General features: G+C 37.1%; 1 protein-coding gene across 3 annotated transcripts in view; it reads left to right on the top strand.

Annotated features, from left to right (window-relative positions):
• LOC113235616 (membrane-bound alkaline phosphatase-like) overlaps window positions 1-18,293 on the top strand; it is a 66,108-nt gene extending 47,815 nt beyond the window's left edge. Inside the window, exons 3-9 of one of the 3 annotated variants that reach the window (XR_003310884.1) lie at window positions 3,784-3,976; window positions 6,709-6,878; window positions 12,353-12,517; window positions 13,069-13,234; window positions 13,894-14,217; window positions 14,755-15,160; window positions 15,217-18,293. Coding sequence is in view for 1 of the 3 variants with exons in the window: in XM_026471386.1 (XP_026327171.1) it covers window positions 3,784-3,976; window positions 6,709-6,878; window positions 12,353-12,517; window positions 13,069-13,234; window positions 13,894-14,217; window positions 14,755-15,059 (1,323 nt within the window). In the remaining 2 variants the exon portion in view is untranslated. Of the gene's footprint in view, window positions 1-3,783; window positions 3,977-6,708; window positions 6,879-12,352; window positions 12,518-13,068; window positions 13,235-13,893; window positions 14,218-14,754 lie in introns of all 3 variants that reach the window. The other 2 variants (XR_003310883.1, XM_026471386.1) reach the window with 2 other exon arrangements.
• Window positions 18,294-18,507: the final 214 nt, after the last annotated feature.

The raw sequence follows: 18,507 nt of genomic DNA, 5'->3' as shown, positions 1-18,507 counted from the left end.
GTTATCTTTCTAGGGTTAAAGACGCATGATGCGAATGAAGGGTCATACTTGACATTGTTTTTTGATTTGGTTGAATAGTACTTAGGGTCTTCACAGAGCGACGCGGATGAGCGTACGAAGTCTGTTGCGGATGAACTGTCATTCAGTTCCTCGCAAATCGTGATCGGGCGTGGTACATTTATGGATAAAAATATAAAGTGGTCATTGCCGCCTGTTTATTCAGTAAAAAATGGCCTCAAGGTAAAATACAATCGTTCTGAAAAGACTTTTTAAAGGAGAATTTGTATCATTGTTTTCGGAGGTGCAGGAAGATGAATTTTAAATTATTTTTGTGATAATCGTCGCGGATATTCTACAGGCATGGCCGTAGTGGTCCTCTCGGTTTCAATTGACGCAGCCGTGACGGCGACAGTACCTTACAACCGCTCCACACGACCGACCGCTTTGTAGCGACGCGCGACTTCGAATGTTACTAATACTAAGTATTCGAATAGGCAAATCATTCGCCTAAGTCGAATCCAAGCACAATCATTCGACTCAAGTCGAATGATTCGAATGTCAATGCCATTCGGTCGGGTGCACGAGTCAAATGATTATTATATCGGAACACCTCATTCACCATGTCCATACCAAAATATCCCTGTCGCCGTCACATTTACAGTATTTACCACTATATAGGTGATCACGAGCAGAAATGCTCTAGGGAATCTATGATTAGTATCTATGACTAATTAGTAAAGAATGATCGTTAAAATCATTCGAATACGAAAATTAGTAGTTACTATTACTAATTTGACATTCGAGTGACAGGATTACAGATTACTAACGATTTTTATCTATTGAACAGTAATTTTTCACACACCGAGGACTTTTTCCTGTGAATTATAAAATTACTTCCATCCAAAGGTTGTCTGGCAGAAATCGTCTAAAGCGATAAGACTGCCCATTGTATCACCGCTTATTTTTTAATTTAATTGTATTGTATTTGTTTCCTTTTTTGGTGTACAATAAACAATTTTTGTATTGTGAAATCATTCACAATCACGCCTTGCTACCGCCGTGCACTGAATGATTACGTAAGAACCAGTGCGCTTCCGCGCGCGAATAGCTCTCCACGACCGCATCGCACTCATAATAATAACCATTAATAATAAGCATTATATATTTTACCAACCGCGACGGACCTCCGCGTGGGTCATCCGCGTCGCACTGTGAAGGTCCTTATTTAATAGTAATCGTTGCGGACGAATGTCAGACCTTGAACGGGAGTAGACCCCCTAATCGGCCATTAGTTGGGTCCTAATTTAAAGGGCACATCAGGGTGTTAATTATTACGTGAAAACAATAATTTAGGGCAAACCAACAGGGCTCTACCAAGTGAGCTACAGATAGTCAGCAGATTTTACGAATTTCCTACGCATTTGTTACAGATCTCTGTTTTTTTAAGTAGCGGCGTTTTTTGGACCATACCATCTCATCTAAGGTCCATTGATGCAATTGATTTTGGTTATACGTAGAACGAGATGAGTCAATAGCCCCGTTTACACAGTCACTATCGCGCGTGATCAGGAGCGAATAGATCGTAATCTTACCTGTTTGAAATTTGTTGACCTAACGTTCTCTCGCGCGTCCGTGTAAAGGCTAATAGCGCAGGATAGACCGCGTGAAACTGGCGTGTGTCGGAGTGCGCGCGCAATCCCGCGGTTTTTCCCTTTTCCTTCCAACGTCTTTATACGCACGCTCAATCACGCACAATTGCTGTATCACGCGCGATAGACTGTCTGTGTAAAGGCCGCTATTGTCAACACTTCCTGTTACACTAAATCGATCTGCTAGATTGCTCAATTTAATGGAACGTTCGATCTAAGCTCTAATGTGTACATTTTAAAAGCTGCTGGAGAGCCTACTGTATAAATTGCTAAATGAACGGTCAATTAGATCGTCGACCCATCTTAGACTCAACTCACACTGGCGCCGAGGAGGATGTAATATAGTATCTCCCTTCGTGGCCGAACGTTTACCATGCTGGTTTGCCTCGGGTTCGATTCCCGGGCCGGCACAAATATGGCCTACAATTTTATTTCTCTCGGAAGTTTGGGTGTAATTTGTGGTTGTCTATGTGTGTGTCCAAGGCACCCGCGACACACGGTTTCCTTAGTGTGGCACTATGAGTGTATGCGTTATTTATTTATTATATTTTGTGTAAATATACTTGAGGACAATATTTACTGTGGGCGCTTCAGCACCATCGTTATTCATCTTGTATGCGAAATTTTTTAAATTAAATTTGACCAACGTCTACTGTCCCGATTTTTTCGTCCCATGCAATGAAATAATCCCGTCATTAAACTGAGTGAGCACTAAAAACATGTTGATCAATTTTATTCATTTTTATGTACAATTCCCGCTTGACCAAAAATTGACTACGAAAAGAGTGTTTTCACAAAAAAATACTGAATGATTCCTAAAACAGTTTCCTTGTATCTTCTATTGTTTTGGATTTCCCCGTACTGTCCCATTTAATGATATAATCTCAGTACAGAGTACCAAAAACCCGACCACAAAAGTTCGCGGAATTACAACTATTTGCCAAGTTTTATTCAAATCAGTTACCGGAAAGTGTGCAAAATCCGATTTATCCCCTAGTTTGCCACTACTGAGGTACCCTCTTTACAACAAAAGAAAAATCATCAAAATCGGTTTACAAATTATCGCGTAACATACGTAAATATACAGTCGGATTTAGAAGGTTCCTATTTTTGAAGTCGGTTAAAAAAACACTCTAAATCACTGGCCGTAGAGTTGACGCTCCTAAAGCAAACGTCCAGTGGTTGCGAATAAAATTGGATATGAGTATGAGATTTTAGTTGCTCGTTGAAGCCTGCTGTAATCAAAGTGCTGACAGCTGCGCCCTTAACTAGATATGAGTTAAAAATAGTTTCTTTTTTATTTTGCGTTAAACATATTTAATATACTTACTTACTTACTTATGGGGTCGTAGCCTACGACATCAGATTCTACCACGCCTCCCGGATCTGAGCCAGCTCCTTCCAGCTACTAGTGCCGAGGTCCTTCAGATCTTTCTAGACTTCGAACGGCGTCCTGTCGGTCATACAAATAGGTACGCTCTCTTCGCGACACGATTCTCTCTTATTCTCCAAGTCCAGCATCTTTAGTTTCTTCCACAATATAGGGCCCGGACGTATTTAGTGTATTGAGTGGGGAAAATAGGATTTTTTTTAAATTAATTAAATATAATTAAATTTTTATTGAATGTCAGAATGTTTCACCACAATGATATTCAATTATTTTAATTACTTAGTTTGTTATAATTATTAATACAAAGATCGAACGCTTAAAAAACTTCCTTCGACCCGGCCGGATACGAACCGACGTCTCCTAGCAAACCGTGGCAGATTCTATGCCACGGAACGAACCAGCGGACCTCACGAATTTCTTATGATTGGTTATAAACGACTTTTTAGCCGTAGCGCCATCTATGAGAAATCTATGAATGTATTTCGTAATGAAATATAAGTAGTTGAATTACAAAAGGTTTAGTTTTTTTTATATATTCAGATTTTTCGAGCATTAAAAGTGTTTGCTTAATTTTGACGTATAAGAGAAGTGCTATTAAATATCTATTATCGCCCTAGGGTGGTAATGTAAGTAATTTAGGACATTACAGCCAACTTTGTCTGCATGTCATGACACTCTTTGCGAGCAAGTGTGATAAAAAAGTGTTTTACATCCAGAATACAGCATTTTTGTTTTTTGTTTCAGACCTACTGCCTTGACGCTCAAGTGCCGGACTCAGCGTGCACTGCTACGTCGTATCTCAGTGGTGTGAAGACGAAATACGGCGTTATTGGTCTCGATGGGAACGTGACCAGAGGCTCTTGTACCTCGCAGTTGCATAAAGCAAATTGGGCTCCTTCCATCGGTCAGTGGGCGTTAGACCGTGGATTTGATGTTGGTAAGTTATTTGTTTCTTTAGAAATGCAAAATACTTGTGTAATGCATTACTTTACAATAGCGATAAAGTGGTAGGTGGCAGATATGAAAATTATTATAACTTTACGTACACATGCGGAGAGGTACCTATATGTATATCAAAGCGAATAATGCTCCTGAAGTGGAACCTCATTATTGTTCTGTGATAATTATGGTGTTTTAACAAAAACATCGACGTAATAAGGTGGCTTCTCCTGGCCTGTGATATCACGGGTCGCGACACGAGCCTATACAATGTGAGGCCGCCCCGGCAATGGCGGCACTCTCCCATGACGTGATGCCACGAGCACGCGCGGCGCGGCCCGTGCAACCACGGACCGTGAGAAATCAGCACTATAGATCATCCTACTGGGTTACTATAACAATCAAAAAACATGATTGAAAACCTTAATTTTGGTTTATTTGTCCGAAAACTATTACACTATTATTTTAATGTTTCACTATTTTGACACATTGACAAGTTACGCGTTTCTCGATTCTCATATCCCTCATTTCATTTGACTACTATACCGAATTGAATTTATTCTCCTGAAAGGTCCTGTACCATTCTTCCCCAACATGCCAGCTTGGTAGTCTATGGCCAAAACCTTCTCCATAGGGAAAACTCGTGCCCAAATGTGAGACGTATAATGAGTTATTATTATTGATACCAAGATCGAAAAATACAAAGAAAAAAATATTTTTAATCGTACTAAGTGATGGGACGAACAAGTCGTGCGCATGACGGTAAGCGACACGCCTGTCCATAACAGTTTTGTGTCATTCAGAGCTTTAAATCTCAAAGATCTGAGAGCACCGCCACAGCGCTCGCCACATAATAAGATAAATGTCCCATGTGTCTGTAATTTCACCGGTACCCTTCAAAACCGAAACGCAGTAATGCTCACTTTACTGTTTGGCGGCAGAAATAGGTACTGATGGTTACTATTTACTTTGTAATATTTTTTCTTTGTATTTTGTATCGGTAATAATAACAAACTAGTGGAATATTTTCGCAAAAGATAGATGAATATAAATAATACAATAATTTGTTGACGTAATTTCTAGATACTTAGTGTCACTTGTTAACAATGTAGTAAATGAACAATTGTTACTTTGCAAATGAACAGAAAAAAATACCACATTTGTTCACATATTAAAAATTGTATTGTTACTAATTATGGTTTGTATGAATACAAAAGGCCATCAAATTGTTGGATAAAAGTCTGAAATTTCATATATAACACGTAAAAGCTATAACTAATGAAGACCAGGCACTGTACTCTGTTCTCCGTCTGACATAGATCCGAAACAATTACGGTCAAATAAGTAGTACTTCTACCAAGTTACAAGACCTTAACCTTAGAACTAAGTCCAAAGTCCTGGTACCACGATTCCGTTTAATTAAAGTAAACGACGTGTTTATGGGGAACTGTATACGATTTTACAATACGATTCCAGAGCATTGTATTAAAATTATCATTTGCTTGGTTTAAAAATTACATTAAGAGTATTTTAATAGAAAAGTCATATTACAAAATTGAAGACTACGTTTAGATAAAGTGTATGAAAAGACGACATAACATACAAATTACATTCAAAGTATATTCTAGTATGCGCAGTAGTAGTAGGAGATTCTTGTGCAAGAGTTCGTCCAGGGAAGTTCTACCACCTTATCTATTTCTGCCGTTGAGCAGTAATGTCAGCATTATTGTGTTCCGGTTTTGAAGGGTAAGGGTGCTGGTGAAATTACAGGCACATGGGACTTCTCAACTTATGTCTCAGGTCATGTCTCAGCGCAGCGGCAGTGCCCCTCAGGTCTTTGCGATTTAAAGTACTGAGTGGCACTGCAACTTTTGTGGACAGGTCTTACCATCAGGCGCACGACTTGTTCGTTCCTTGATATTAAAAAAAAAAATCAATGTATTTAAGTTTATTAGGAACGCACAGTCCCTAGAGTTTCTTCTTCTTATTCTTTTTCTCAGGGAAGTCAGCACAGTAGCTTAAAAAGTGACGTTTTCAAATGTAAATTTATTTAATTAAACTATTAAACAAATAACAACTATTCAATTATTTTTTGTGAAGTTATTCCACTAGTTTGTTATAATTATTAATACAAAGATCGAACAGTCAGAAAAAATTCCTTCAATCCGGTCGGATTTGAACCGACACGTCTTCTTGCATGCCGTGGCAGACGCTATACCAACTCCCTCACGAATTTTTCTATGTGCTTGCGTCGTGTCTTTGTAAATTTATTTTTTCTATGGAATTAATGTTCTTTGACTTTGAATTTGAGTATAGGGGGTCGGTTGCCTACATATACTTCTGTACTCTGCTCTAGGCCTCCACTCAAGCACCCTGTGTTATAAAATATTGCCTGATCTCAAACCGGCTAAGAACACCCAGACAAGAATCATTGTACAGAAGCTAGGTTAGGGCGCTGAAAAGAGATAGGTCACCTATCTATTAAATGAAAAGAGAGATAACCTAATTACAGTGGCAATTTTTATTATTTAAGTGTTCGATTTTTATCGTGTAATATTATTTTAATAGTTACACGAGAATATACTTGAGTATTTAAATAATAAAAATTGCCACGGAAATTAGATAGTGGACACCATGGACACTAATCTGAGAATGACCGCTAAATTGATTATACCAGAAATTAACCTCGGCATACGGAGGTGGTTAAATGAAATTGTCATTTCGTTACAGGTCTAGTGACAACAACACGAGTGACCCATGCGTCACCAGCAGGTATGTACGCCCATACCTCCGAGAGGAACTGGGAATCGGACGCCGACGTACCTGAGGAATGCTTGTCCATGGGTTGCCACGACATTGCCTACCAGCTTATCGCAAATGATCCTGGAAGACAATTTAAGGTGAGAAATACAATATCTTAGTATATTAGTCAATAGTGAACATTCTGCATTTAGGGTAAGGGCGCTGGTAAAATTACAGGCGCAAGGGACTTGTCAACTAATGTCACAGGGTGACGGGCGCAGTGGCAGCTCCCCTAAAATGTTTGCAATTTAAAACTCTGATTGGCGCAGGAACTGTTGTGAATAGTCGTGTCGCTTACTACTAAACGCACGACTTATTCGTCGCGTCACTTAGTATTATAAAAAAGCATAGAGCTCTGCTGCTACATTTAACCGTTCTTATAGCTACCGCTAGGTAGCTCACGTAGCAGTAGAGGCCTTTGTGAAAGAGTTTGTCCAGGGATGTACTGCCAATTTCCTATTTCTACCGCCAAGCAGTAATGTGAGCATTACTGCGTTCCGGTATCAAAGGGTAGAGATGCTGGTGAAATTATAGGCACATTGAAATTTTCATGTCTCAGGGTCACGGGTGCATTGGCTCATGTAATAGCGATTTAGAGCTCTGTGTGGCATTGCAACTGTTATGGACAGGCGTTTCGTGGTAAAAAAGGGCCAACTTGTAATGTTGAATTTAACTACTAGACATGAAAACAAAAATTTTCCATCGTCATAAACAACTTTGATCACTTAACAATATAAGTCACTCCGAGGTTATAAAATATACTAGACGTCAAGCTAATATTCAAATTTACAAAGTGAGTTACAAAGTAAGACATTTCCATTTAACATATGTAAAGAGTCTCGAGCTCGTGTAAGTTATAATTTACCGTGAAGTTTTCAATAATGAATGCATTTACCATATTAAATGTACATATTTATACAAAAAAAGTATACAATTGACGTCATTTAGCAGGAATAATTCAGATCAATGTACCATTGTACATTAACGACTATAGACGTGGTAATTATTTTACCTATTATGAATATATTATTTACAGTTTGTCTACAATTCTTTTAATACCTAACGCAAAAAGATGGCTCCAAAATGAATATAATTTTTTGGCAGCGGGGCATTGACTTACAAATAAAAGGACGACGGGTCTAATACAAAAACCACGAAAAAAATGTCCCAAGTCAACCTATTTAAACGTAGTGACATGTAAAGGAATATGAAAAAGCTAAAACGTTGAATTTAAATTGTAATGTCATCGCAGTACTGTCAAATTTTGATTGCTTCGCTGTCAGTGGAACAAACGAAGACTAAAGCGTGAATGACGCTCTGTATACGATTTTAACGCCCTATAAGTTCGGACACTTTTTAGCGCGGACCCGACGTCCATATAATTGTAAGTCAATGCAGCGGGGTACACTTTTATCTATTGTAGCTTACAGCTGTTTCAAAGATCATCATCTCTTTTTCCTGTTAGTGTACAGATATTAGACATAAAATGAATGTTTTTTATTTTATTTATATCAAGGTGATGGGCGCAGTAGCATTGCAACTGTTAGGGAGATGCCACACGAGAGATGCGTCGTCGTTGCGTTGTCGCAACTGCGTTGTACTACATATAAATGAGAACGACATGCCACACGATGCGTCGAAACAGCGCGTGTAGACGGAACAGCTCGTGTGACACTCAGTCCGTTGTAATCAACGCAGTTGCGACGACACGCAACGCCCTGGCATCTCCCTTATAGTAGACGTGTCGGAGAGATCACAACTATAAGAACGTCCCTACTGACGCGCAGCTGGGTATTTTTTTACCAATATGTATAGAATGCAAGTTTATAAGTTTGTTGAATTATTATTAAACAGTTATAAGTTCGGAAAAGAAGGTTTTTTGTTACTAAATATATAAAAATCCGCTGCTTTAAATGAAAATCAAGGAATAGATTCAGAATCTAGGCTTTACGTGCTTTAAAATGCGTCGTGATTATGGACATGCCAGTATAAGGTTAGGCCATGCCTCCATATTGCACCGGTCATTGTATTTTGATCTTATCACAACAGTCCGTAGACTACTCAAATTCTCTATTAATTACAGCAGAAGCAAGAAATATCTTGTTTGGGCTCACTAAACTGGACTCGACGAGTATTTTTTTGTATTTTATTTATTTTTTGTAATGTACAGAAATGTATAAATAATTCCAAAATAGAAAGCGTAACGAATTCCAAAAGCTGTAAAAACCGACTTCAAAAAAAGGAGGAGGTTCTCAATTCGTCTGTATGTTTTTTTTTGTACGCATGTTACGCGATAACTCCGGAATTTCTGAACCGATTTGGATGATTCTTTTTTTGTTGGAAAGAGGGTATCTCAGTGATCCACTTTTGTGTTCGGTTTTATTAGTTACTCTGTACTAAGATTATGCGGTACTAAAACAATCCTTTACATAGTTTTTCCTTACCTTTCGTTTTATCGTAATCGAGTAACGAATTATGTCAATGTTTACAATATGCTTGAATGCTCACAGATTTTACGTTTAGCGTAACGAACCGTTCTTAAAACATCACAGTTCGCAGTTGATTGGCTTTCATTGTCAATCATTCTGCAAAATGTTCAAACGATGAAATCTAATTCTTACATTATATTAAATTGCACTATTGCTGAACACATTTCGTGCGTATGATCATCTTTTATATATCTTGTGTATGTATTAAGAAATTAAACAAAAAGATGACGAGTTCGTAAGTTGTCTCGATTTTTAAACATTGGAAATGAAACTATTTTTTCGGATTTTGAACATTTGTTTTTTCAAACTGTATGTGACCGTACGAGCTGATAGTATGGTACGTTCGTTGTGACGCTTTTAAGAAGAAAAGTGGGTTGTATAGAAAGCAATGTCTGTATAGGGGACGGATGGGCAGATGAAAGGACTGCTGAATAACTGACTTTAGAGGTGGGTTTCGTGCTCGTATAATGTCCTAAGCAGCCCACTTTCTCAAGCTCCAGCAGACGTTCTAATTAAGGATCTCCGACAAAATGCGGTGGAATGCGTGGCAATTCCGTCAGCTCAGTGGTGGTCAGAGGAGACTACCAATTATGATGGTGATCACTTGATTTATCACCTAAAAGTGTTTAAGCACAGGACACTGACACAGTAAAACACAAGCGGTATTTCACACAAGGCAAAATAGGACTGTGCAGACTGCATCCACGCAGCTAAACGATCACCGATGAGTGATCCAAGGCCGTTACTCAGGTCGGTTAGGTATAGACTATCCCAATTATGAAAAGTAGTTCAGCTGCAGCAGGGTTTTTTTATAATATCGAGTGACGGGATGAACAAGTCGTGCGGCTAATGGTAAGCTACACGCCTGTCCATAACAGTTGCAGTGACACTCAAAGCTTGAAATCGTAAAGATCTGAAGGATACTGCCACTGCGCCCGTCACCCTGAGACATAAGTTAACAAGTCTCAAGTGCCTGTAATTTCACCAGCGCCTTTAACCTTCAAAACCGAAACACAGTAATTCAGATAATACTCCTTGACGGCAGACATAGGTAAGGTGGCAATACTTCCCTGGACGAACTCCTTCACAAGGCGCTCTACTGCTACCAAAAAGCTAAAAAGGATTGCAATATAAATATTAAAAGAAGAAAGGGTAGACGAACTTAACTTAAACGCCGTCTACCTTGATATCGGCGCGAACACAAACAAACCAACATTTCAGTTAAGAGCCTGAAAATAGTCTGGTCCCCCGTTCAAGGCTAACTGAGATGTTGGTCATCAAATTTTTTTTTGGTCGTCTAATATTAGAGCAAACCACCCTACTCTGAGCTTTAGTTATAAATGTTGGTTTGTTTAACAAAACAAATGTTCGCAATTTAGATCCAAACAAATTTTTTAATTTTAAATGAAGTTGGGCTAACAGAGCGCCCTATTGCGCTACACAAAATACACTCATCTCAGGAATTACTCTTTTGCATCGTACTTTCTTTCAATAAAGGCTAGAATTTCACTTACGTTGAGTATCTTGTGACGTATAATCGTTAGTCGATGATAAACAAATATTGTACTAACAAGTCAATAGGCTATAAATACCTTATTACGTTTTAATTTCATTGAATAATTGCCCATGAACTTCGCATCAATTGTTATTGTATTTTTTTTCCTTCATTTCTGAGAAATGCTCTTGAGCCGCAATATCCAATGCCATTGTCGATATAACAACAATCAATGAAGCTGATGGTCTTTAAAGAAAAATATTCTAACTATTCAAATGTGATCGAGTTCTCAAAACTTTATTTGTGATAAATCTAGGACACGTACATGTATAAATACAACGAACATAATAAGCCTTGATGGTGATAACAAAGTCTAAGTCAAATAATCATTTATTCCATAGGTAAATTTTTATACTTAAAATGTCATTTTTTAAGCTACTGCTCGTTCACTGTGCCGACTTCCCTGAAAAGAACGAGGAAGAAACTGTAGGGATTGCTATTTTCAAATAAACTGAGGGAGCAGAGGAAAAATTCCTAATCTTCGATTTGATTTTAGAGGGGTATATCCACTTTAAAGTTCAAAATAAAATATGGTATGAGTAACTACACGATATATTCAAGCATTGACACTAATCAGAAACATAAAACAATAAAGTTTCCTCAATTGATAAAAATCACGAAATGACCTCTAATTAAATGTAAGTTTTAAACATAGGAAACGGTAATCTTAATATGTGCTCCGGAATCTTATTGTAAAAACGTATAGAAACGTGCACAAAAGAATCGTTTACCTTAATTAAACGAAATCGTGGTACCATGAGTTTGGACTTAGTTCTAAGGTTAATAATATTACGGACATCTTGTTTCTTAACGAAATTATGTATATTTTTACGGGCTTACAAAACATTTGAGTAAATGTACTGTGATTCCACAGTCATATAAACGGTACACAAAACTAGTCGCTCGTTTTACGCAACACATATATGCCAAACACTGTTTGATACCACACACGGTTTGATACCAAAGTTTCAGCACATTTTATTTGAAATTATCATACCGGATATCTCTCTTATCTTCTGCCGAAGCTGTAAGAAGTGATACTGCCCAAGAGGAGCTACTCTTATCAAAGCAGAATCTTCAGTGATTATTATGTAGATGCAATAAAATCAACTCAATAACACACGTAACATTGTCAACGTTTCTTCTAGTTTTTTCTTCTTAGCTAGTCAGTCGGTTCCGTAATTTGTTTAATAATTCGAATAATCCTGTCCAGTATAGAATATTGGGTGTGAAATACATAACGCAAGGTATTAACATATAAAAAAAACAGAAAGTAACAGAGTAAATAGTAGCAGTAGAGCTACCCACGAAAGATTTCGTCTAGGGAAGTATATAGCCATGATATCTATTTCTGACGCCAAGCGCTAATGTGAGTATACGCGTGCAGTGAGAGTGCCCCTCAGGTGTTTGCTATTTAAAGCTCTAGTGGCACTGCAACTGTTATGGGTAGGCGTGTCTAATACAACCAGGCGAACGACTTATTCGTCCCGTAATAAGGAACTTATCAAAACATTAATCCCATTTTCAGGTAATTATGGGAGGTGGTAGACGAGAGTTTCTGCCTAACACGACGACACCAGACAACATCGGTAAGAGACTGGACAACACCGATTTGCTTGACTTGTGGCATGAAGACAAAGTCGGGAAGAAAGCCACTCACCAGTACGTTACTGATAGGAATGAGCTGATGAAGGTACAAAATAGTTTAATTGCACCAAGATTCCTATCCTAAGTTATAATAGATTTAAGGCAAAAAAGCATGTATTGCACGTACAAAGATTTTCTTACGACTCTGTCGAATCATATTGTGAATAAACTACTACGTATGGCTTCTGAAACTCAACATCATAGAGTCTATGGTCCTACATGAACCACTCAAGCTCTTCAGGATTCTTGGCATTGTATTAGGTTTACTAAAGATTTCAGGAAGTGGTTTCGGCACTCCCTATCCTGCCCATTACTCGTAAAAGTTATCCAAATATTTGTTATGTGAAGTTTTTTACGTATCCTTGCTCTTGACCATTAACAGTGGAGAGACACCACGTGTTACTGCCTTACAGTGACTGTCTCCAATTTTTTTGATCAGTACATACTTTTTAAGTGATTTGATGCTGATCGTCATCAGTTTACGACCAGGACGCATATTCAACTAGACAAGAAAAATAAATACAATCTGTTGCAAGATCACAATAATTTTTAATTAAAGTAACATATGTAACATTTGTGTTCGTTGGTTTTTGTCAGGTATTTAACTCAGACGAGTTGCCAGAGTACCTCCTCGGCCTTTTTAATAATGACCATATGGCGTATCACTTGAAAGCTGAAAACGAGCCTACTTTGGAAGAAATGGTAGAGGTCGCCATTAAGATGCTCAGTCGGAGTTCTAATGGATACTTTTTGTTCGTTGAAGGTAAGTAATTGATCTCACGTTAAGTGCAAATGATTTTTTTCTTGCCTCTATGATATTTAAACTCACAAGTAAAACTTTATTCTTCAAATTTTTCCAGAAATTGTTTTAGGAATTCCCTAATCGATTCATATCCCGTCGTAGGAATATCCGAATGGACACTCGATATTCGTTTATGCGTTTCGCCGTTAGGAACCCAATTTTGTGTCCATTTTTTTATTAACTTACTATGACCCACTGCTGCCAAAGTCTCCGCCATCCATCAATCCGCCAATGTTCCCTGTCTTTGGCGATTTCCCACCACTTACTATATATATTATACCCATCATGACCGTCCTGCCAACACCATTTCGGTCGTTCCCGCCATCGCTTTCCACCCTCGGGCACCCAAGGAGTGACAATGTTTGTCCCACTTCTTGGGTTGCATCTGGTCAACGTCCCAATCGAAGTTGAGCCTGGCTGTTTTGCTACTCACACACTACGACTAATAACATAATTTCATTGTCTCAAATATTTCACATCTAAGTATTTCCATGTTTAGTTTCATCTATAGATGAATTTTCTCTTTCTCTCATCTTATTGACTAGCTTGGCATGCTCTTATTTATGTATGACTAAGCTAATAACAACATCTGATTGTTTCTTTTCCTCAATAAATTCCAGGTGGCAGAATTGATCACGCGCACCACGATAGCTACGCGTATTTAGCTTTAGACGAGACAGTTGAATACTCCAAAGCAGTTAAAAAAGCCCAATTATTGACTAACCAAGAAGATACCTTGATTGTGGTGACAGCTGATCACGCTCACACGATGACAGTAGCTGGATATCCTTCAAGGGGCAACGACATACTGGGTATAGTAGATACTACAACAGGAATGGATGGAATCCCCTACACAACCATTAGCTATGCGAATGGAAAGGCTCTGTCTATCAGTCCTGAAGGAAAAAGAGTCGATGTCACGTTGAATCAGCAGTTCACATCTCGTGAGTATTTTAGTATTTAGTTTTATCACTTTTTGGTGGGTTTGTAAATTTCCTTTTAAAAAAATTTTATGTGTTATTTCTTGCTTCTAACTCATTTAAAATTCAAAGCCTAACTTGATGCCACTAAAGTTTTGATTAAAATATTTTTCAGAATACCTCTTTAAGTAAATCACATCAATTATTAATTAAAATATATATAAACTTTTAAAGTTTTATGGAATCAACTTTTCGTACCCTTGGTATAATAAAGCCTAAGGCATTGACTTACAAATAAAGCCTAATGTGCTTTTATCAATCACATAACAGTCATAAAAATAATACGAACTACTGAAATAAATATGTAAATGTGAAATTTTATAACTCTCTTTTTAAACATAAAAAAGTAATTTCATTCATAGAATCTTCAAACATGTCTACTCAGAAGTTGTCATTTTGCAGATGTGGCCAATAAGGTTACGGCTTTTGTTGTTAAACAATCTGAAAATGCTCTAATTAGTTTGTTTATTTTGTTTTAACAATTTTTCATTATTGTTTCAGGAGCTCACGATTATTCCTATCCCAGTTTAGTTCCTCTGGACTCAGAAACGCACGGCGGAGAAGACGTTGCAGTCTACTCCTCGGGACCCTGGTCTCATCTGTTCACGTCGAGCTTTGAACAAAGTGCCATCCCCCATTTCATGGCCTACGCCATGTGTCTTGGTGATGACCACCATTTCAACTGTAGAGTGAGGAACCATCACAACGGTTTCTGGAGCTCCAATGCGGTCTATCATCGACCACAAATCTTCAGTATAGTCTTAATGAGCATATCAGCTGTGATAGTTAGTATTCGATTGTTTTAATTGTTGTTATTTCTAAACTAGTTTACGCGTCAAGAATTTTTTTGAGACCTTGTTATGTATCAAAAATGAAGAGGTCTCATCCCACCTTGAACCTCTGCAACTGCGTAAGATATTGCATCGCTTGGTTTTATCCTTTTATCGAATATACCGTGGTGAGTGCTCTGAAGAATTATTCAACCTTATCACTTTTCTGTTACATGAAAAAACCAAATGGTCGGGTAAGGGGTCAGGTTTTTGTTTTGTGTGTGGAACAAGTCGTGGGCCTGATGGTAAGCGACACGCAAGTCCAAAACAGAGCAGTGCAGCTCTTGAGACAAAAGTTCAGAAGTCCCATTTGTCTGTAATTTCACCACCACCCTTATCATTCAAAACTGGGCCGCAGTAATGTTCATATTACGGCTTGTCGGCAGAAATAGGTAAGTCGTGGCAGTGCTTCCCTGGAGGAAATCTTTCACAAAAACCTCTACTGTTACTAAAAATATACTATCTTAGGGTATCGACTATACAGGCTACGTGTACGATATTTATTTCTTTTAAATTTTAATGGTCTCAAATAAAAATTCATAACGCGTAATACTAAACATTAGATAGAGATTACTTGGACAGGCTTTAAAATGCCTGAAGATTGCCGTCCGGACATTTCTGTGAAATGAATATAGTTTAATTGGATTTTACGAATAATAATAGATAAAACTTAATCATTATCATTATCAAATAAAATATTATTAGAAATCAACCACACAGTCATATCTAAGTTAGTTCCATAGATTAACAAAGTTGATCAAAAATAAGTTGCACCCGTAGTGGAATAAGACCGAAGTTTAATAAAGCCTCAAGTAATCATACGTCAAAAGTGCTTTTATCACATGAAAGTCGTGAAAACAATGCGTGCTACATGAAAGAAACCAATACCTACAACATTACGTCAACTTAAGTTTTTGGTCATTTTCTGTTATTTTTGTAAACAGCCACATTCTTTTTTATATTTAAAGGGTACGAAATCAATGAGTGATGCCTTTATCTACTTATACCCGGCGCCCACTGAGGGGTTGGCAAAGTAAGGACTTTTTAGGTGACGAATAGGTATTTCTTAATGTTATGACGTTATAGTTGAAATTTCAATTATACGATCATTATAATTGAAATTTCAAACCACCAGAGAACAATAAATGCGGTAGAAGTGCTTAGTTTGCATGGTATGCATGCCAACAGTACACGAAGTTGCACATACGTGTTGTAGCGTTGCAATAAAGGTTTTCTACTCTATTCTATTTACCATGTAAGTATTCGTTAAAAATATTTCTGATCATTTATGTCAAGTTATCTAAGTTGTATAAATTAAAGTTCATAGGAAATTCATTCTATTTCAGTTTATTTTACCGGTAATTCTTTTTTAATTACTTTACCTCTACTACGAGACGATGGCGTAAAAAAATAAAATTCTGTAAAATATTACTTTTTCTTGTAACCACTAGAGGGCGCTGCACAATTTGCCATACAAAATTCTCAAATACTTTACGCGATTGCTAGTGACAACTGTTACAGTAAGTTCATAGTAGAAGCACTTCATAAGTTTTACGTTTATTTTTGTAATTTTGAAGAGAAACTCTAAATGGGCTTCGAACTCTAATGAAAATCGAATCAGGAGCGAAGATATCCGCAACAGAACCAGGGTTACCGGTACAACCCAAAGAATTGCTAAATTGAAATGGCCGTGAGCAAGTCGCATTAATTACTCAAAGAACGATAACCGGAGTGACCAAAGAGTTTTCGACTCGACCTGTCGGGTTACTCACAAGGTGAACCGATGAACCGGTCAAGGTTGCGGGTATTGATATGCAAGTGAAACTTGCAGAGCAAGTTCGTTTTTGCAGAGCAACTTGCAGAGTCAGTTTCACTCGTTGTGATGATCTTTACGGGAAGCCTAAATCCAGAAGTCGACAACTTTTAGCTGAAATGACGATGATGAAACTCCAGACGATCAGAGATTGCTCATTGTTGCTGTATCAACGAAAATCTAAGCTATAGAGTTATATACCCAATAGAAACCTAATATAGAAACCTTCGAATCCAAGTACGTGCCAGACGAAACTCAATAATATACAGGGTGTAATAGTTAAGCTGCCCTAGGCGTTTATTGCGTAAATATAAGAGATATCAAAAACCTTTAATATCAAAAATTAAGTTACGTAATAAGTAAAACGATGAAGAAGTTTTTAGAAATAAAACTAAATATATAAAGCGCGAGACGAGCCCACGCGGTGTTTCACGCTTAAACGCTTGTATGGGATACATATAATATGACATTAGCGAGGCTCTGGTTTCCCTACTATAAGAGGTAACAATAAGTTTACAGATTACGACACTGCTCTAAATAAGGTAATGAAACTATATTTCAATTAAATAAAAACAAAGTGATGTTTATTACTTTCAATATCAGTTTAAAGCATATTGATACCTCTTATATCTACGGAATAATCGCCTTAACGATTATATCCTGAATGTTCCAATCGATACAAGAATATGTTGCAATCTACGTAATCTCTTTTAATCAAAAGTATTCCCAGATTTCAACCGAAAAAATTTAAGAAGTTTGTTATTTTGTTCAACGAAAGACTTAAAATTTATATGATGAAATTACTATGTAATTTTTTTTAGTACACATTCTGTACTCACTGACGCAATGCGACGACGTCTGTGGTCAAGTGGCTTGCACACCGGTTTTCATGGTGTCGTTGTCTCTGAGGTCCTGGATTCGATTCCCGGCTGGGCCAATGTAGAAAAACTGGGAGAATGAGCATGTGGTACGAATTTTATTTTCTGTACCTTATTAACTTATGCCATGTATATTTGTATAAAATAAAAGCACTGTGACAATTATGTCAAATATGTAATAGTTACTTAAGGCCGCATTTTATTACAAGCGGCATAAAGGGAATTTAAATCTTAGTATTTTATAGTCTACAGTATCAAGCGTAACGACCTCTTGACCCTGTACCACTGAATAATGTTGTTTTTTCCTATAATAATGTAAGTATTTATTTGTCAATATTATTTTTGAAACTAATTAATTATACAATAAAATATATTTTAAGACCAATGCAATTAATTCAGTGGCTGTTATCATTAATTTATTACGAATGTTGTTCCTTTTGAGCGAATTTTAAGACTATTTATGCATAGTAAATAAATTATTAAATAAAATTCTATTAAATTATTTTAATTTAACCAAAACCCAATTGCAAAAAGAATATTTGTTAATAAATTTAGTTAATAAGTGTAAACTAATATTTAAATTTTGCAATATTGTTCACAATGATCAAATTCAGATAATTTTCATTTTTCAGATTTATTTTAGTCAATTAAAATTTTATACATTATTTTATAAATTATTGTATATCATATACATTGTAGTTACATTATAATAATAATATGAGTAATATTCATA

The sequence above is a fragment of the Hyposmocoma kahamanoa genome, unplaced genomic scaffold (assembly GCF_003589595.1).
Source record: "Hyposmocoma kahamanoa isolate Upper Pololo Valley unplaced genomic scaffold, ASM358959v1 88, whole genome shotgun sequence".
NCBI lineage: Eukaryota > Metazoa > Arthropoda > Insecta > Lepidoptera > Cosmopterigidae > Hyposmocoma > Hyposmocoma kahamanoa.
The sequence above is the reverse complement of the archived record's forward strand: the minus strand, read 5'-3'. Positions and strand labels throughout refer to the sequence as shown.